The 20026-nt window shown below is 40.8% G+C and overlaps 1 protein-coding gene across 8 annotated transcripts in view; it reads right to left on the bottom strand.

The window, feature by feature from the left end:
• PTK2 (protein tyrosine kinase 2) overlaps nucleotides 1–20026 on the bottom strand; it is a 230891-nt gene that overhangs the window by 63129 nt on the left and 147736 nt on the right. For 5 of the 8 annotated variants that reach the window (XR_008464916.1, XM_054191983.1, XM_054191984.1 and 2 more), the window contains 4 exons: nucleotides 15028–15058; nucleotides 12326–12378; nucleotides 3334–3417; nucleotides 2104–2121 (listed from right to left, as the gene is read on the bottom strand). Coding sequence is in view for 7 of the 8 variants with exons in the window: in XM_054191983.1 (XP_054047958.1) it covers nucleotides 2104–2121; nucleotides 3334–3417; nucleotides 12326–12378; nucleotides 15028–15058 (186 nt within the window). In the remaining variant the exon portion in view is untranslated. The remainder of the gene's footprint in view (nucleotides 1–2103; nucleotides 2122–3333; nucleotides 3418–12325; nucleotides 12379–15027; nucleotides 15059–20026) is intronic. The other 3 variants (XM_054191982.1, XM_054191988.1, XM_054191981.1) reach the window with 2 other exon arrangements.

Here is a 20026-nt window from a genome sequence, read left to right as displayed (position 1 = left end):
CAAGCTAATATTGGAGGATACCAGAAAGTTCTTAATCTACGTAAAAAAAAATGGGCTGAATCAAAGATATTATAAATATATTTGAGATGAATTTAGATTATGTGCTTACAAAATGTGATAATGGCTTGGCTTGTTCATCTCTCTGTTTTAAATTAATGAACTTCATTCATAATAAAAGCATTATCAGAACACCACAGAGCACTTCACATGGTTTTGACACATTGCCCAAAACCATCCTGAAACGAAAAGGGTCTTCAGTAGCCAATCCAAATAAATTAAATGTATGTAATTAACAAAATAAATATTTTTTGTTACACATTTAACACTCTGGAGAGGAGTATATGTAATACGAATTGAGAAAATAATTCCTATACGTGCCTGGCATTGTTTCTGGGAATTAGAGGAAAATTCAATCAAGGCATTATCAGTGATGTGCTCAAAGTGTTTTGCAACAAAGATAACTGACCTCCCTCCCATGCAGCCTTTACCGCACGATTAGAGTCATACCGTAGGAGACTATAACCAAGTCTGCTGAGACTATAACCGTGTCAGCTAAGATATTCCAGAACCCATGCGGAGTCCAGAGCAAAGCTCCTCTGGGCAAGGCTCTCCAGGCTGCTCTACGAGGAAGGATGTGCTACACACAGCAGTCTCAAGAGCTGAACACCCACAACAAAGCAGCGATGCCAGGAGACGTTCTATCTTGGAGGCCTTTCCTAAGTCTAGTAAAACTAATACTTACAAATATTAGTTTACTGCTGCTCTCTCGCATATTTTAAAACCAGCACCGAACCTTGTCACTTGTTGGCCAACCTGAGATTGTTCTCAATGGAAATACCAATAGGTCGCTTTTGGACAAAGATACAGCGTTGGTGGTACAGGTGAGCGAGTCCATTTGAGCTTCACTAAATCTGAATGCATTTATTAAATAGTAGGAAAAAAATCCCAGTATATTAAATCCATAAAAACTAATCTATGATTTTAACCACTTCTTTGATATTTCCTTTTCCATGACTTTTCCCTCCACTTATCAGAGACCAGAAGTTATAACAGATGATAAGCACCAATAAAAAGCGATACAGGGTTAGTATCTGACATAAAATTTCTGAATTTATGACAGAAAAAATGCCCTTTGAGTTTGTAACTTAAAAAAAAAAGAGAGAAAATTTAGGTAGAATTACCTTAACATGATTTATATCTCAAGGAGAGGAAGGAGATGACAATTTGTACACCCCCTTTATATTTTACTGACAGGAAGGTCACAAGACATTATCTATTTCTTCTTATCGCCTTCCTTTGCATACTGCTTTTTATGCCCTTTTAGTCCCCCCTATTTGTAAGAATAAAGACACATACACTCCCAGTAGTAGCAGTTTGAATTTTTTCCAACATCAGATGGAATCCTTTAGAAAAACTGCTAAAAACTTCTTTAAAAAAAACAAAACCAAAGCCCAACTTGTTTGCAGAAGATAGCAAGTCAATATTTTCTAGGAAAAAGACTTTAAAATTCTGGAAAATTTTAATATTTTGTAAGAAATTTCAAAGTTTTGAAGAAGAACATTAAAATCTGTCTTTAAAATTAGAAGTTTGAGTGGCTGAAACCTGATGAACATTTCATGTATTCAATCTACATTAATCCATCTTGTAGAGCAAGGAGCAGTAGCGGATAACAGAGCACTTTGATGCTACCGTGTCTTTACAGCATCGCTTAGTAGACTCATTTCTCACATGTTACATCCATTATCTCACCCACCGACCAAAAAAAATGTGATATAACCATTTCAATCAAGCTGAATGGACGCTCTTGCAAACCTATAAACCTTCTTTGCATCATGCCAGAGCTCTCATTGCAAACGCATGCAACAGCACATCCCTGTGTGTCTGAAATGTTTTTTTTTTTTTCCTTTTTCAATTCCAGTTTAGCGGAAAGTGTTAGTTGCACAGCTTGTAAAGTACAATATTTATTGGCTAATGTCCAAAGCAGACTGCTTTTTAATATTAAAATCGGTAGGAAATTTATTACTGAAATGTGCATTAAGCAGCATACGGATATAAAGGTTGCATATTGCACGTTAGTAACACACAGACTAGAAAACATATTACCGTCCCCACTAATTTCATCTGCAGATCCAGGTGGCATGCAAGGAAAGAGAAAAACAGAGGGGGAGAGAGAAGGGACAGAGAAGGGGGAGGGGAAAATAGACTATTAAATTCATGAGTAATCCAAAAGTATTCAGACTGCAGTTATCTTATATACCTGACTCAAGAGAAACCAGAAAAGTAGCAGAATTTAAGACTTCTCACCTAAAACCCAAGGCACAAAGATATGTTCTAAGAAGTTTGTCAGAGTTAATGACTTTTGAACACAAAATTACACAAAAATTAAATCTGGGAGTGGAACTAGGTTTTTTTAAGGCATTGTTAAGGAAAGTCAATTTCTGGTTTTATTTAATGCTTCACTACAAATTAGATCTACAGCCAGATGAGTCAGTTCAATTTGACTTTGCGCATACACTTACGACTTCGGGTAAGTAGCGTTGGTGTTGACCCTTTCAAAGGAAACTGATAGCACTCCTGCGCTATCGCTAAGACACGAGTAAGAAATGGAACCATCTAAGCACGAATTACACAGAGCATACGGCAGTTACACAAAGTTGCAATCTGAACGACTGGCAAAGGGGGCAGCTCTACCGGGAAGATGTTCAAATGAGCACCATATTCTGCATTTACAGCAGCAGCCCTATTGCACACCAATACCCACAGCACAAGCTGATGCACTTTAGACATTATTTATGAATAAAAGGAAGATAAGCATTAATGTTGTAAAAGTAATGCAACTATTACTCCAATTCTTCTTACCCCTAACAAAGCCAAACTGGTCCGGACCAACTGCTGAACCAGTATGCAGCCAAAAGCATCACCGTATTCAATATTTAATTCCAAGTGATCTCAGCTGATGCTTATTGTTGCGATTCTATTTCATTCATAAGCATGCTGTATCAGGGGTCCAAGAATGAAGTAAAAACATATTAACCAAAAAACCCCATGGGTAGACGGGGGATGCAGAGCTATACAACTGACATTATTAATACGTTTGTCGTTGTAGAATATGATGCTTAAAACTAAGTCCCCCATAAAAACGGGGACCAGCAAGTTTGTGACATGGCATGAAAATCCAATTCAAAAGGAGGGAAGGGGTAGCAGAAATTTAATGACATTATTCTTGGAACTCTGTTTACCTGAGGCTAAAGTAGTACAAAAAACCAGTAACTGCATTAGTATATTCAGCTTTTTGGGTTACTTAGGCAGCCTATACAAAGAGCAGTGCAGTACCCTTAGGCGGCGGCTCATGGGAACAGAAGACGAAAGGGAGAAAGCGTCTAGCTTTCTTTACTTTATGCTGACAGTGATTGACTCCTTTACACAGAGGCAAGAAAAGGAAAGAGAAAAACAGAAACAAATTATTTGGAAATAAAAGAAAAGAGACAGGAGAGAACATCTACAACGAATGAACATAAAAGTAAAGGTTTACATTACAATTCCGTATACGCAAACAGATATACGAATGTTGTTGAAACTCTAAAGCGCATTTAGTATTTTCCTTCAAATTCCTTTCTACAGCAAAGTTGTTCTTATTTCAGTTTTTAAAACTAGGACTAGAATCTATTAAAAAGTTAGCTTTTGCCAGCTATGTGTACCATCCATCGACAACGCAAAGAACATTGTCTATCCCAGAAGTGTAACCCCCTTTTGCAAGCTCCCCATCTACGTTCTACTAGGACTGTGCTACAGCGAAATTCTGAGTTAAGAGGCAGCCACCAGACTTAACCATGGACGTATTGACTTTCTGGACCCTTAAAAGAACTTAAGACAAACCAAGTATGTCACGTAGCAAGGTTACATAGAACAAGGAAGAACACAGTTTCTCTGTCCCACTGTGATACAACACTGACGTTATTTTATGATCTGAAAATGGCCACTGGAGTTGTAACTCCGGTGCAGACCTGTCTCGCCAACTGACATTCAGCTCTCCAAGGATCTCTGGGTGAGCGGACCACGCTACTGTCCTCACTGGTCCCTTTCCTACTCACCCTACTGCATTTATTAGCAAAGTGCTTATCAGGAGCAGATTTTTGAGTAGGAGAAAATACAAAGAAGCCACAACTGATTTCACAAGGTGAGAAAGGAGGACACAAGATGAATCCGAGGACAGCTGCTCCTTTTCTTTCTCGTTATCCGTTTTCTTCCTTTCCCTCTCTCCTCCATCTCAGGAAATGTGAGAGGTGGTTTAAAAAGCCAATCAACTAAAAACCCGCATCTTGTTGCTGGTAGTCCTTCACCGTCAAAACTCAAGTGAGGTCCAGCCACCTTGAGTTCTACAGACTGGAGGTACAGCTGTTAGAAGAGAAGCCCAGTAGCACAGAAGCAGCCTACTGGGACAGCAGACCAGTTAGCGGTGGAAAGAGTGGAGGAAGGGTGGAAAAGGAGAATTACCTTTTAATTAAAATACTTTCACATTTTTCATAGATTCTAGAAACCTAGGAGCCATCAAAGCAGCTATACTTACACGAAAGCACCATCTTATACAGAGCTGTGCAGTTTTTAGTGGCCAGATTTTGAGGGAAAATGTGCAGAATCTTTTTAAAGGTGTATTAAGTGTGTTCGATCACAGTCCAATCTGGAGGCTGCATATCGAATTTCACGCATGCAAATCTAATGGGTAACGCACTCCCAGATACAAGCCACACTTTGCTAAGATGGCAATTTTAATCCAAAATTAAAACAAGTGGGTGAGATTTATCATTGCGTCCTAAACAACCAAGGACCATTATAAAAACTGCTGGGGTAAACAAACAGAAATCATTCATCAATTGTGAAAATTTACATGCCATTGGAAATGACAGAACATTAATCATATTCAATGCTAAAAAATAAAAGAGATGCAAGGAGAGAGCAAAATTATTGCCTAAGTTAGTGTATCGGCATGCCTGTGTATACCACGTTACCGCACTCCGAGGGACTTCTCTTCCTAACATCACACAGCACCATTTTCAGCACTCTCATTCTAACACAAACCTGAGGTAACATTCATAAAAAGCTTCAGACATAGCATGCAAGAAAAGAAAAAAAACCCTACAGCTATTTTAAGAGACTACGGAAATGAGAATAAAGGAATCCGATACTCCGTACTGAAACAGAAGAACAGGTATAGAGTCGCTGGAAGCAACACAAGCTATCAAAAAGGGAAGAGATGTTTCAACCCTTGACCCGTCTGCTCAGGCCACGAATCTAATTTAAGCTTGAAATGCTGAAATGCTGCTCCCTCTCGCATTGATCCACGGGTAGCAGAAGCTGACTGAAACCTATTTCATACGAAGGGCACATCAAAACGACAAAAGTGGGTTTAATTCATCATGTGCGTGTCCTGATGCCCCGCGATACGGGGTCCAACTCCTCTTCTGCATTTCAAACTTTGCCTTTATGATTTATTGTCTAAAGTCTGTTGAACTATTCTGCCAGACCACATGGAACACTGCTTTGTCTTAAACTCACCACATCGTCAAGTCTAGCTGCAAAAGAAAGCTTATTTAAGTAAAAAGTTGATTCCAAGTTAAACAAAAAAAAAAAGTTCCAAGACTTTTTCAGGAGTTTAGAGAGAGAGTGCCTGCTTGAAATGAATACTACTTAGAAGGATTTCCACTGTTCCACACTGGCTTCCAGTGGTGTCTACCTAAATGCCCATAAAGCTCAGAAATGCTGCTGAAAACTGCACTGGACTTCTTTTTTTTTGTTTATTTCCTCTTCTCGATACTAAGTACTCAGGAAAATTATTGTGTAAAAAAAAAAAAAAAGAACAAATCACTTACTATGTAACAGACTATGTTAGAAAGGAAGCAACCAGGCTAAAGGGTTGTTACTACTGGAGCTCCTCGTTAGGATTGTATGAGTAAATAACCAATACTGGAAGCCTGAAACTGATAACGTCCCATTCTATTTATTCGTACATTCCTAAACCAGTTTGAGGAAAAACCCTGACAAAAAAAATCAGTAGAATGAATAAATCTATTTGTTTTCGACCTTTCGAAATAAAATGAGCACTGTGCAGTTGTCACATCAAGTATGTTTATATATAAACAACAAACCCCCAAACCTAATACTGCATGGAACGTTTCTTTAGTCATACTACAGTGTTGCTACTAGTAAAGCAAGAGTGTCTGCTCAAATCAAATAAATGGATCACAAAGGAGGAGCGTAGGAGGGGAAGAACTCTTTTACCCACACCACAGACCGAGGAAACCAATGCGGTAACTTCCTAAGCACTGAAACGGAGGAAATCTGTTCAGCCTGTCACCACAGCTCAGTCTGGTCTTCTTGTGACGGGAATCTGAAATACCGTAATTTATTAGCATTAAGGGCATAATAAACTTTACATTTATTAATTAGCGGAATAGCTGGGTGAGCTAAGAAGGAAGTAGCTTTGTGAACTTGGAGACTAATGGCTTGCTCAAAGTTTACAAAATTAATCTGTAAAAAACCTTCGGCTTGAGTGTCTCCCAGTCCCGTGACCACACGGCACAGCTACAGCTGTACAGAGCCTTCACATTCCTCTAATTACTTAATAATTAGAATGTAAAGCTATGTAATTTATGCTAACACTGTTAGTCTTCCTTTTCAGAAGTGAGCTGTAGAGTACGACCTAAGTGAGCCGGCAGACGCAGTCATATGCATCAAGACACAAGTTTGCGTTTTAAAAATTCACTTACACTTTTCAGCATTGTCTTTTTGGAGTGAGCGTGTAAAACAAGCCCAACTTTACAACTCCTACCAACTAATTCAAATGGAACTAGGAAATCCAAGTCCTAGACAAGAAACTCTTTCAGAGTTGAGCACAGGGCAGACCTTCATTTTGAGCACGGGAAACCCTGCGTAGAGCACGCACTGTGCTTTGCGAGCAGAAGCGCGTCAACAACATCGTGTTTGTCTTTCCACCCTTGCTCCCAGCTTTGCTTCTGACTACCCCGCATCATTCGCCCGTACACTCGGGTCCTTTCACTTGCCGACATCTCCTTCATTAAGAACATTTTAAAGTGTTGTAATACTGAAATCAGGGGAAGATATTTATTATTTTTTTCCTCTCCTGTTTGTTGCATTTTGACATTTGGCTCCTGCTATATTTCAGTTTGCTCTAGGAAACCTACTGCAAGTCTCTCTCGCGGATGAACTATACCATATTGGTTTTTTCTGCAGGTTAAAATCTCACTTACGTCATGTTTCTCCCCTTCAAAAGAGATTTTTTTTCATTCCAACTGAAATTTCAGCTAAGTGGTATGACTAAATTGGCAACTACTTCAAATTCAGGATCTGCTCATCAGTAGCGCCCTAGAGAAGAAGAACTCTCACACCACTTCACTGCCACCATCAGGACTGAACCACAATATGTGATTTAAGTGTAATGATATTATAAACCTGTGCTTCTAAAGCAGAACCTGGAATCTTCCTGAGAAGCCCCTCTTTCAAGATGCTAAAATCCTTCAGTTCCTATAAGGATGTTCTCTCCAAGAGATCCGATTTCTCCTTCGCAGGGCATCTTACTGGATATATCTAAACCACAGGATGCAGTTATAATTTCCTCCAGAGTCACTATAAGCAAAGAAATTTTCTTTTTTCCCTCTACAGAGAGGCAACGGCACATCAGCATTATTAGAAATTTATGCCATCATATTATTATACACTTACAGCTACACCCTTTGTGACCTTAAAAAGCTACTTGTGTTAGTAACACCAGCTGCCCCAGCCAGGGAACAAGATGAGAAATTAATTTCTCTTTAAGATACCTTTTTCCCTATTGAAGGCGCGTGCCCTGGGGTCTGTTACTTAGATGGCTTGAACAGCCTGCCTGAGCATCTGAAACAGTGATGGTATTTTTAAACACCTTTCAATTTCCTACACCAAATAAGCACAGAGTAAAGCTGCAAACGCAGCACCCGCTTTGAAGCAAGACCAACCCTGGGGCAGCCCCTAAAACCCTCTTCAGGCACATGCTCATCTTCCTCCTTACTCTCATCTCTCCAGTTCCAGCTCCCTCCCGACAAAGACGGTATTTTACTCAGCAGTACCTGGATATCCAAGTGTCAAGAGCGCGTGCTTAGAATCATAGAATCGTTTAGGTTGGAAAACACCGTTAAGATGGAGTCCAACCGTAACCCTAGCACTGCCAAGAACCTAACACCACCACGGCTTGTTCAATATTCTGCTTGTTCAACAGGCGCTGAAACCAGCGGGCCTGAAATGTCATATTCCGTAGCACCGCATATAAAGTAAGGTTTGAGCTACCATTCAAAAAACTTCTGTCCACGGGATTCTCTAGTGCAAAGGAGGCAGAGCGATTAGCCAAGGGAAGCAAAAGCGTCTTTATTCTTCCCAGTCATATTTATACAAGTGAGGATGGAGCAGGAGAAACCAAAGAACTCTGTGTCAGACCGAATTTATGTAAAAAGGGAGCAAGCAAACTAAGGCTTTATTGATTTCATGTTATGAAGAACTTTTTATAATATATAATTGACTAGGTAAATTATTATTTTTGGAAATGCGTGTATCAGGAAATATGTGCATCACTTTACTAAGGCGAATGTTTGCTATTTCAAAACAAACTGCTGGCCAAAATAAGTTCCTGTAGACTGGAGTAGAGCCTTTTAATAAGGTGACTCCAAGCAAAACAGCAGGAAATCTGGTCAATAAAATTATACTAAACTGCTATGCCGCTTCTTACAGATTTGATACACTATTTGCACAGAGCAAATAGTTTAGCCTTACTATTTCCTGAGTGTACGCTCTTGGCTAAGGACAAAGAATTCCTTCTTAATGTAAAGACAGAAGTAGAGGGAGAAGGAGATAGAAGTTGGAACTATCTATCTGTTAGCTAAAACACTAATTGCTTCTGGTGAATCACAATAACTTAAATCAAATCATCGTGTGTATACCAAAGAAATCTGAAATCCAGCTCATATTTAATTGGGCTTTTTATTTAAATTTATTTATAAACCCACCCTCACCCCCACCAAATGTAAAATTTGAGGAATAAGATTATTACTGTGCTTTAAAAAACCAGGGGAATTTGGTTGATGTCTTACTTGCACACAGTGGAAGCTGGTGCCCACGGCGAGGAACACAGAATTTAAAGAAGCAAGACAGACAAATAATACCAGAAAAAACCAGAAGCAGAAGCGTGCAGCAAGAGGTGGGTGGTGAAACCTGGTTCAGTGATACACAGCCGTAAGAGAACATTTCTTGGCTCCCAGGTCCAGCAATCTGCTGCTTTGGATTCCTGGAACCAACTTCACCCTTCACTAGTTTGAAAAGGCCTTTATTTAGAGCAGGGGGAAAAAAAAAAAAGTATTTAAAAACCTGGTATCTTTGTATGCTTTGGAATACTGCAACACTCGGAAAGAACAAGTCTGCATTTCACTAGGCCAGAAATATTTCAAGGCATGTTAATAAATAGTTCAAAAAAGAAAGACAAGGCATCTTTCATTAACTGGCTCATTTTTAAACTTACCAAACTTCAGACAAACACCTGAACTTTAGACCACCAAATCCATGTTCCACACTGGTTTTTGGCTATTGCTGGTTTCCCCAAATTGTAGCAGGGAACTCACTGTGAAACTTGCCTTTAGAACTAAGGTTATTAATACTATAAATGTGTCTGACTGCTTAATTTTCCTGCTGAATGTCTGTCTCAGATTTTTGCTATTTAGCGTTAGCATCGGGAGAGGTCTAAAGAAAGGGGAGCGATCTCACTGAAAATGAACGGCGGAGTTAATTTATGATTTAACCCACCAAAGGCATGAAGGACGCTACAGCTGTCAGTAAGTTATAAAAGCTCGTCTTATTTGACGCCCTTTGCTCCAAGTCATTTAAATGTCACCAGAGAAAAGCTCTTATTCTGCAAGCCACGCTAGCATCACCCACAGCTGGCTTTGCACGGGATGCTGTCAGCTGTCAGCCGCTGCTGACCTGGAACTCTCGGGTTAACTGAACATCACGTACATCTGTTGCCTCCGTTGTTCCGTACTGACGGATCAGTTACGTGTGACAACAGGAGTGACACTTCTTCACATCTACATGAAGTATTGCTTCATTTATCACAAGTTGATTCCTTTGGGGACTCAGAGATTTTTACAGAAAGTACCTCCCGAGGAAAAACCCTTATTATGCCACTTCATCTCAACGATCTGTCTGCGATTTAAATTTAATATACTGACATCCATGCCACACTCGATGCATTTAAAATCATTTTTGGGCAAAAACCCCAAACCAACAACAACAAAAAGTATGCCAGTGTTCTGCGTACCCATGTTAAAAAGAAGAACCCTTGAGAACGAATAATAAATGCAATGGCTTGAATCATTCCAGAATTATGTCAGCCTTTCCAGTGGCCTGTAACACGGTATAAAAAGCAAGAATCAAGCACAATGGCTTCATTGTGGAAAGATACAAAACCTTTCTACAATGCAAGGAAAACACCTAGTTGGTTTTGATATTGGTATTGGGAAGAAAGAGACGGACATTTTCTGGTTTAATGTTATTGTTTTGCTTATGGCATCAGGAGCAGCTTTGCGCCTTACAGCCTCCTTGATGGTCTCTTGAACGACCAGCTCACCTCCCACGCCGCTACTTCTGTTTCTGCGGTGCTACAGCAAAGCTCTGATGTGCCTGGCACTCACCTTTACGTGACACCCCGAATGCCAGAGTTCTGTGTTATTCTAACTAACTTCCCTATGTTAAGATCAAAACACTACTTCGAAAGAGTAGAGAAGTGAGTTTGTGCTCAGAGACGAGTACTTCGGCTACAATGCATCAAGCAAGAGATACCTAAATTAGCAAAGTCAAAGTGACAGCAATAAAGGATTGTGAAGTAAGCATTTATTACTGCTTTTAATATTTAAAGTATATCAGCATTCTTAGAAAAACTGAAGGAGTAAAAGTTTGAGGTGGCAGGGGAGCAGGACTTTTTTGTCCTGAAGATTAGCTTTTTTGTGTGCGAGTGGAGCGCTTAAAAAGCACAGCACTAATCACTTAAGAAATTTCAACTTTTTCTAACAGCTAAAGGGAACCACACAGGTAAGAATCAAGAGAGAACATGTTGACTGTGCTTCATGCTTGTCTATCTTATCTACCATGCTTGCTTGATCAGTACTGAAGGAAGGAGAGCTGCTATTTGACTCTGGGAGGTAACAGTAACCGAAGAAGCTCTATTACACCTCTACAGCTTGATACACATTTGAATTCCCGATCCTCTCATCTATTTTCTTGCACAAGGTCTGTTTACTTGGGCTTCCTCTGCCACGGGGTGAATCTCAAACATCTTTACAAAAAGGTTAAGGGCGGGGAAAGGAATCTGAAAAGTAGAAAATTAATCAAACAGCTACATATTTTTCCTCCTCCTTGTATGAAATATGTCATTTTTTTGAATACATGCCACTAAACGCTCACATAGCTGTTAAAATGGGGCTGCAGCCTCCCTGCAAGTCAGGGGTGGACACTCCACTGGGTCACACCATTGGCTCCTGAAGTTCGTAGCCAAATACTAGTAATCTATAGGAACACACCATGTCATTAATACACTTTTGCATTGAAAATCTCCTTAATAAATATTACGTATAAGGATCTAGAAATGTATTTCCTACTAAGACACTGAATCAATCCCTCAAAAGGATTTGTTCGGAGATTCTGCGAAAGAAAAATGTTCTCAAGTATAAAAACTTAAGCCACAGTAACTAAGAGAAATCTCAGAAGCCTATAAGCTATACAAACAACATGTATTACCTCACATGCTCATCCTTCAATTAACTTGTGATTTTCAATAGCAAAAATGAAGTGCTTTGATCTAAACAGCAGCTACACAAAAAAAGCTATTAAGTTTCTTCTTTCTGAAAAGCGATGATTAATATTTAATTGCCTATTTTCACTTTTCAAAGCGCCTCCTTCATAATTAACACATACTCAGGTAATTTAAGTTCTAGCCCACCACATTCTACTTCATTACAAAGCTAAGGGAAAATATTGACGAGCAGCCTTGCTTTGAAGTGTTCCGGCCCTGCGTGACTGCAGGGATACGGCTGTTCCGGCAAGTGACGCTACACGGGATGGCTGCAAAAAGTTTCTCTTTAGAAACTGCACTTCAAAAGGCAGCACAGCTCCGGCCTCGGGAAAGTCAATAGCCATGGAGCAAGAAGTGAGCTAACTGCGAGTGAAAAAACTGCCTAAACATCTGCTAGCTTTATAAATAAACTTGTATATTATATTTTTTTTTTATGAGCCTTACCTGACACAGAGACTGTGTGTGACCTTACTCCTTGCTTCTCATTGTTGGCCAGCCTGTAAAACAGAGGTTGGAATCGCTGAATGCTGTACATTCTTCACGGTCACACACACTGGGAATTCATCCTAACAGGGCACCTACTGTAATTAGCAGGGCCAATCCATTTCCCACAGTGACAGCTTTTGAGGGGGAGAAAAGTCAGAAAGGAACCTACCATCTCAAACCCAGCTGGGGGAGTAAGAGTGGAGAGAATGCATTACCGTTTTAATTAGCATAGTGATTCACAACGACAGAGCAAATGTAAAGGAAAAAACAAAACCCCAGTTTTACAAACTTTTAAGGTCAAGCCGTGCACGTCTAAACATCGTCAATGTATGTAATCTGATGGTGCTTCTACTTTCTGTATTATATACTGGAAATAAAGTATGACTTGAGTTTTTGTCTGTAAGACGACTTATCCTGTACAACAATTTTAAATTAAATTACAGGTCAAGTAAATAAAGAAAACCAATTACATTTAAACGTAGTTAGGTATAAATGTTCACTAGTATCAGAAATTCCAATGAATTCTTCTAAATTTTGTTCACGTCACTAGTATCAGAAATTCCAATGAATTCTTCTAAATTTTGTTCACGTACATACATACACACAATTTTAACAGTAAGAGAGCGCTCCACTTCACGCTTTGAGAAATCTGGAATTTCATCTGGCAAAGACAAATCTTTCCAGATGCAAGATGCTGTTGGCTAGTAGTTTTATGTATTTGAAAACAGCCCATTCCTCTGCTGCCGGACCAAGAGCATATGGTGCAGCCCTCGTTTAAACAGCGTCAAGCATACAAATTCAGTTTTGGTAAAGTGTCCCAAAAATGGGAAGAAATTTTTCCTTCAAACCTTATTTCATCCCAGAAATGCCTACAAATAAAATCTATGTAATTAATATTAAATCTAATGTAATCTACTTATGTATAAATGTATATAATATGTATATAATAAATGTATGTAATCTATGTAATTAATATTAAATAAAATCTATGCAATTAGAAAGTTATTCTGTGTTTCTCGGTCGTATCTATTTAAGCAAAAACAAGTTTTCCTCTTCCATATGAGCACGTACTAAGTTTACCAATTTTACTGCTTCCAGCCTCGACTTTCATTTCCTTTTCCTCCCTGCATTTTCATTTCCTTTTCCTCCCTGCATTTTCATTTCCTTTTCCTCCCTGCATTTTAACTCCTCTCTTCCTGCACCACGAGCAAGCTACCTGGCTAGCAAGGACTGCAGCAGGACCTGGGAAGGGAGAGAAATCCCGAGTATCTAAGTGGCTAGTTTCTTGCAGATTCAGGAACAACCTGTTTTCCGTACTCTACCCAGTAGTTTAAAAAGTAACAATTCTGGACTTCTTCCAGGAATCGTGGAAGAAAAAGAATGAGGTGGCTGGGTCAAAGTAGGCACGGTCCGGTCCCTGTGTCCCAAAGGAAAAAGGAAGCGATGAGATACTATAAACTGCTAAATTTCATTTGGGCTTTCAACAGTTATCTCCTGCTACGGGATACTGGTGACGCTGCCCGATAAGGTTCAAGGCAAACAATCTGATGAGACTGGCTTTAAACTGGGTGCGAACGTGGCTATAGAGAAAGCAGTCAGATTGCAAAAAAAAAATGCAAAAACCAAGTGGTTTGGTTAAAAGACTGAAGTTTAGGAGGCCACAGTAAGAAACTGCACGTGGAAAGGGGAGAGAACCACCCAAACTGGCCAGATGGGATGGAGACCTCGGCACTGACACCAGGAATGCAGAGAGTCCGCAGGAAGAATTAACAGGCTTGCCTGCCACTGTGTTACGGGATACCAACAACATAAGAAGTGTCCTTAGTTCCAGTGGAGTTGAATTAGAAATCTTTCCTTATTTACCTTATTGGGAAGGAGAAAAATGCAGAGAGGTATCTCAGCATACTTTAAGTAAGAATTATTAGATGCAGATAGCATGTCTCAGCGTACCTCAGATATAGCATCGCCGTAAAACTAGCCAGAGAAAAAAAGGCAACTCTATTCGCCAAACACAGATTAGCATTTTCTACAACCCACAATTACTATCAGAGAAGGATTTTTCTACATTACTGCATTTTAAAAAAATAGATTAAAAAGTATTTGCTAGGTAAACGGTATCCTTTATTACGTTGAACCTAGAGGTCCCAGCTCAGACTGGCCCCATTATGGAAATTTTATTAACAAAAGGCAACACGACAGATTTATGTCAGGAGAAAAAAAAAAAAAATTTTGTATTTCACATAAGCAGAAAAAGGGGACAAATAGGAAAAACAAGAGCACTGACTGACTCACAGACTGAAACCACAATTCAGAAACTGTTTAGCATCATTCCTATAATTACATTTACTCATGGACTCAAAACAAACAGCCGGAATCCCAGGCAAGTCTTTTCCAAAACATCCTTCTTTTGTTACTATCGAATATGTTCTATGCATTATGCACTTTTTCCCTCTGATTTTATTTCTAATATCTGTATCGTTTAGTGCTGCTGTCAGTCATTTATGCCCCATGGTCCCAAATGACCGTCTCCTATTTGTCCTAGAATCCAAAAGCAACAATAAAAATTAAGCACGCATAAAAAGTCCTAAAGCGTCACTTAAGTAAAACCATTTTTCAAAACATTTTTTTTAATATTTAAGAAAAGAAAGCGTAACACTTACTTTGGTATTGACGGTAAAGCTCTTTCACCTTCTGTGTAAACAAGAAGAAAACAGGATTAAAATTTTATTCCAAGTTTCCAAATAACCTTTCTCAATATGCAATACGTAAATGCCTGAAACAACGATCATCACAACCTCTCAGGGAAACGATGTTAATTCCAAAGACTGTTCTAGACATGTATTTAGAGCAGTGTATCAACACAACTCCTTCTAAACAGTGATACAGACCTTTTAGCAAACTCTTATCTGAGAGCACAATGCATACAGAATACAAAAGTTCTTTTTTATTCTTAACCAAGAACTACAATAAATCACCTTGCAGAAGGTATGACAGTATCTCATCTCTACAGTAAGAAATGCTTTTCTTTTATCTCCAAGACATGCTAAGCACTAACACATTAATAAAACAATTGAAGCCAACTTGGACTTCCAAGCAAGACAACTGAAATAAATCATTAAAGTATATAATATATCATATTGATTTCACATTTGGTTGAGATAATACAACAGTAATGTTTAGTAGCCAGAGATGAAGTTAGCTTTTTCTGAACTATTTTCAAAGCTTTGCCGGTCTTTCTCTGATAATGGTACTGCATAATGAAAACTTGGATGTAAATAATCAAGCTTTTTTTTCCCTATTGGATTTGATGAGACACTTGGTAACCATGTGGGAAAGGACGATGGGGAAGCCACAGATCCTTTTGTAAAACACCAATGATTTATAGTAGGTCACAGTATGAAGGGAAGGAGAGAAAAGGCAATTAAAATGGGTTATCACTCTCTAAATCACTGTAGTACTGATGGAGTGACAGAGCAACACTTTCAGAAAATGGTGATACATATCGATTACACAAAAGTAGTGTAAATTCTAGCTTGTTCTTATCCTGTTAAAATTTCCAAAATTTCCAGACCTTATAAAAGAGAACTGCAGTGTTGCCTTTGTGTATTATGGGACTACGTAGAGAAATGCCCAGCACCCAGACACCACGCTCAACGCGGCAAAATACAGTATTTTATTACAATTATTTTTTTTTGGTGTCTAAAGGGAGAGCAACATAGTTTGGCTCACCAACCTAGGTCTGGTTTTAAGTTTATTTAACAATGTTTAATCCATAAATGATGTTAACAACATGGCCTGTTAAGTTCACAAATATCCATTTTCCGTTTCCTACAACTTCACTGTGCTTTCACTAATCAGGTCTCTTGCTTCCATGCTAAACTTCTGCCCCAAGCTGGCTGTCTGACTTCTAGGGGACTAGTCAGACCTTTTAATGGTAAAAACAACCTTTGGAAATTGCCCAGGCCTATACAGTTTTGAGCAGGGATGTATCATAATTTGCTATGAGATGGGTGTTGTGTCAGGATGTTTCCTTTCACTGTTTCAAAGGAAGTCTGCCTGATTTTAGTCAAGCTCTCAGGTTTTTTTGGCTCTTAGAGCCTCAGACCTCCTCAGAGAGGAGACTCCAGCACTGGACTTGGGCTGCACATGCTCCACATCAAGCCCAGGGCTACAAAGTCAGATCTTTCCCAGTGGGTTTGGACGCAGACTCAATGGTACTTAAAGACGCTGAAGAGACAGCGGGTCCCCCTAAGTGCAGAAAGGGTAAGAGAGGTGCACCTCAAGGTCTGATGGGGGGTGTTGAAAAGGAAGATGCAGGAGAGAAGGGAAAAAAGGAGCTGTGACTTGGAAGACGACCTAGAGCAGCTCAGCAAAGCACCTAGAGCAAGACCCTGAAATTGGAGGGTGGAGGAAGGACAGCAAGATTATACAAGAAGCATGAGGTGGGAGATAAAGGTGTTGTGATATTAGGGTAAATGACACCTTTCAGGAAAGGAAACGAAGGCAAAAATCATGAAAGGTAGTGTGGAGTGAGAAGTATGACAAGCTTGAAGATGACAGCCTGGCAATAAAAAGACTGGGGGGAGGTACCCAAAAAAGAGGGACTGGAATGGGCACTAGAGGATTTGCGCTGGATGGAACTGGGCAAGAGACATCAAGCCTGGAGAAACAGCCAGAAGAGTCCTGCCACCACTGTGCAGGCCTCCTTAGGGTTGTGAAGGGGACTCAAGAACCTTTAAGATCTACATGGTACCTACACCAGCTGTCACCATTATTTGTGAAAGCACCCCATGTTCTAGTTTACATCAAGTTATGATGCTACTGTTAGTTATTCCAACACCGGTCTAACATTTGGCAACGCATTTAATGGTTTACACGTTGCTGATGAATCACATGTGTTACTGGTAAAACATACCTACAGTCTGCTGGTTTTAAACACTTAGGGAATGATACAAACATACAAACCTCTGTGTTAAAAACACTTCATTAAACCGCAAAGTTAACTTCATCATTCGATATCTTTAAATTGAGATAACTGGTGCACAATTAATGAGCAGCTATTCAAAATAATTTTCCTTGCTGCTTAATATGTAGTACCATCGCATATTAACAATGCTCTGTGCAAACTGTATTCTAAATATAGAGCTGTTAACTTCCTCTAGGTGTTTGTGGCTTTTTGTTTTGTGGAGAGCACATCAGTATCGTATCTGGGGACTTCAGAAACACCAGGGAACGATTTCATAACACTTGCAGGGCCACAGTGCTTCATATGTTTGAAGTATGCAGCATGCATACTTCAAACTCAGCTGCAGCTTCATAGTCAGCTGCAGATCAGACTGTTTCTCTCTCCTGCAAACGTAGACCCCAACCTCTCAAGAAAGTGAGAAATACCACAGGTGGCAACTGCTAGTGTACGCTGAAGTCAATTACTACCTATCAAAAAGGATCTAAGAGAGCTAAAGATAGGATCCAACTTTCCGATGCAGTATTAAGTTTCCTTAATGATGAGAATCCTGTTCTGCTCCTGCAAGTCTCACTTAACTGAACAACTTTCTCTCAGTGTGAAATACAGAGCAAGGACTGTAATAAAATCTCTTTCACAACAAAATCCTGATTCCATCTTAATAGTAAACCCATTCTACACATTTTGTGAGATAAGGAGAATGGGAATAACTGGTATCATTATGTAGGTAGTTGAGGAGTAGTAACATGATGTGGTTAACAAGTAGCGGATGACAAAGGCACAAGGAATTGAAGATGGCTGAAAAACGTTGGGAGGAAATGATGGGGACAGAGGGACGGAGAAAAGCAGACACTCTAACCCAAGTTAAATGAATGTTTCTTTACAGATTGGTTGGAAAAACAGGCAGCATGCGTGGGTCCAACATATCTAAATACTTGGTTTTTTTGATCATCTTCCTTTTCACTGTCCTTTGCCAAATTCTAGGAGGCACGACTGATTTTGTTCTCATTAGTAGTGGAACAACGCACTGTCATGCTCTGAGCAGAACTAGCCCCTTGTCCCCTGGGCTGACAGGGGTGGGAGGGGTGGACAAGGCACGCTCAGCCCTGGGGAGAAGGAAGGAGCACACAGCACTGCTCTGTGGCCACCATCTCACGTCTACACTGACCAGCTACATGGACATCCCCCTTCTGGCTGCTGGAGACAGACGTCAAGCGGAGGGCCATTTACGGACAGGGAAAATCGGAAACGCAAACATATGTAAAAAAAAAAGCAGTCAGAAATAAAAACCTACTATTAAGTAGTATTAGAGACGCCTCCCCTTTCACTGCAGAAAATTCAAGAAAAATCCATCCACATCAAACTACTGTTAAAATGGCATATCAAAGCTGATCTTAGAGACGCCTACGTGCTCTCTGGATACAAACTGCTCACTTCAGGCAGCACTTCCTAAATTGGTGCTCATCCTTTTACAGCTAAATAAAATACGGAACATTCATTAGTACCCTTGTAGGTCTGAAGTCAAAATTCATTACTAACAACATCCCAGTAAAAGCATATGTTGTTTTTCACAAGTTGAAACCCACAACATTTTGCCCAATTCTATATTCAATTAAAGAAACGGGATACGCATGATTGTATCAGGGTGTCTGTGCCCAGGTGTTGCCTGTGTGTGGAGCGGCCGGGGCTGCCCCGTGCCGGACACAGCCGGTCCCAGCCGGTCCCAGCCGGCTCCAAGGGCCCCAGCGCAGGACACAGCTGAGCCCCTCAGCCAAGCTGGGGGCGCCGGGGGGAAAAGAGGTTTGCGAAAGGGCCGAAGGCGGCCCAGGCAGAGGAGGAGGAAGGCAAGGAGGGAGCAGCAGCAGAGGGAGCCCCAGGGCGGAGGAGGAGGAGGGCAGGAGGTGCTGCAGGCCCGGAGCAGGGATCCCCTGCAGCCCTGCAGAGACCCCGCTGGAGCAGAGACCCCCCCTGCAGGCCGGGGAGGGCCCCAGGCCGCAGCGGGGGGATATTTCCTGCAGGAGCTGCGGCCGTGGAGAGCCCAGGCGGGAGCAGGTTGTCCCTGAAGGACTGCAGCCCGGGGCAGGGCCCGCGCTGGAGCAGGGAGAGGGCTGAGGAGGGAGGAGCGGCCCCGAGGGGCTGGCACGGACGGACCCACACCCCCAGCCCCAGCCCTGCGCCCCTCGGGGTGGGGAGAGGGGTTGGGAGTGAGGGGGGAAGATGGGAATGGCAAGGGGGCAGGAAAATGTTTTTTTTATTGTCTGTCCTTTTGTTTCTTACCACACAGTTCTGTTTTATTTGGCAGTAAATGACATAATTTTCCACAAGCTATGCCTGTTTTGCCCATGACAATAACAGGTAAGTGATGTCCCTGCCTTTACCTCCACCCACGAGCTTTCTCATCCCATTTTCTCCCCCGTCCTGCAGAGGAGCAGGAGTGAGCGGCAGCAGGCGGTGGCTGCTGGCCAGGTCTAACCCACCTTTGTGGTGCCCAACGTGGGGCTTCAGCAGTTCAAGGCGCCAACAGTCACTGAAAGAGGCAGCGGCCAAAGGTCAGAGTGGAAAATACGCGGGACTGGAGTAATTGTGGGGAGCCTGGATGCTGGTGTTGGGAATTTGTCATCGTAAAGTGGTAACATGACAAGGTGAGGAGTTTTACTGTGTCTATACTGTTCTTTTCTTGTTTTGCTTTTGTGATG

This window comes from Rissa tridactyla, chromosome 2, assembly GCF_028500815.1.
Source record: "Rissa tridactyla isolate bRisTri1 chromosome 2, bRisTri1.patW.cur.20221130, whole genome shotgun sequence".
NCBI lineage: Eukaryota > Metazoa > Chordata > Aves > Charadriiformes > Laridae > Rissa > Rissa tridactyla.
The sequence above is the reverse complement of the archived record's forward strand: the minus strand, read 5'-3'. Positions and strand labels throughout refer to the sequence as shown.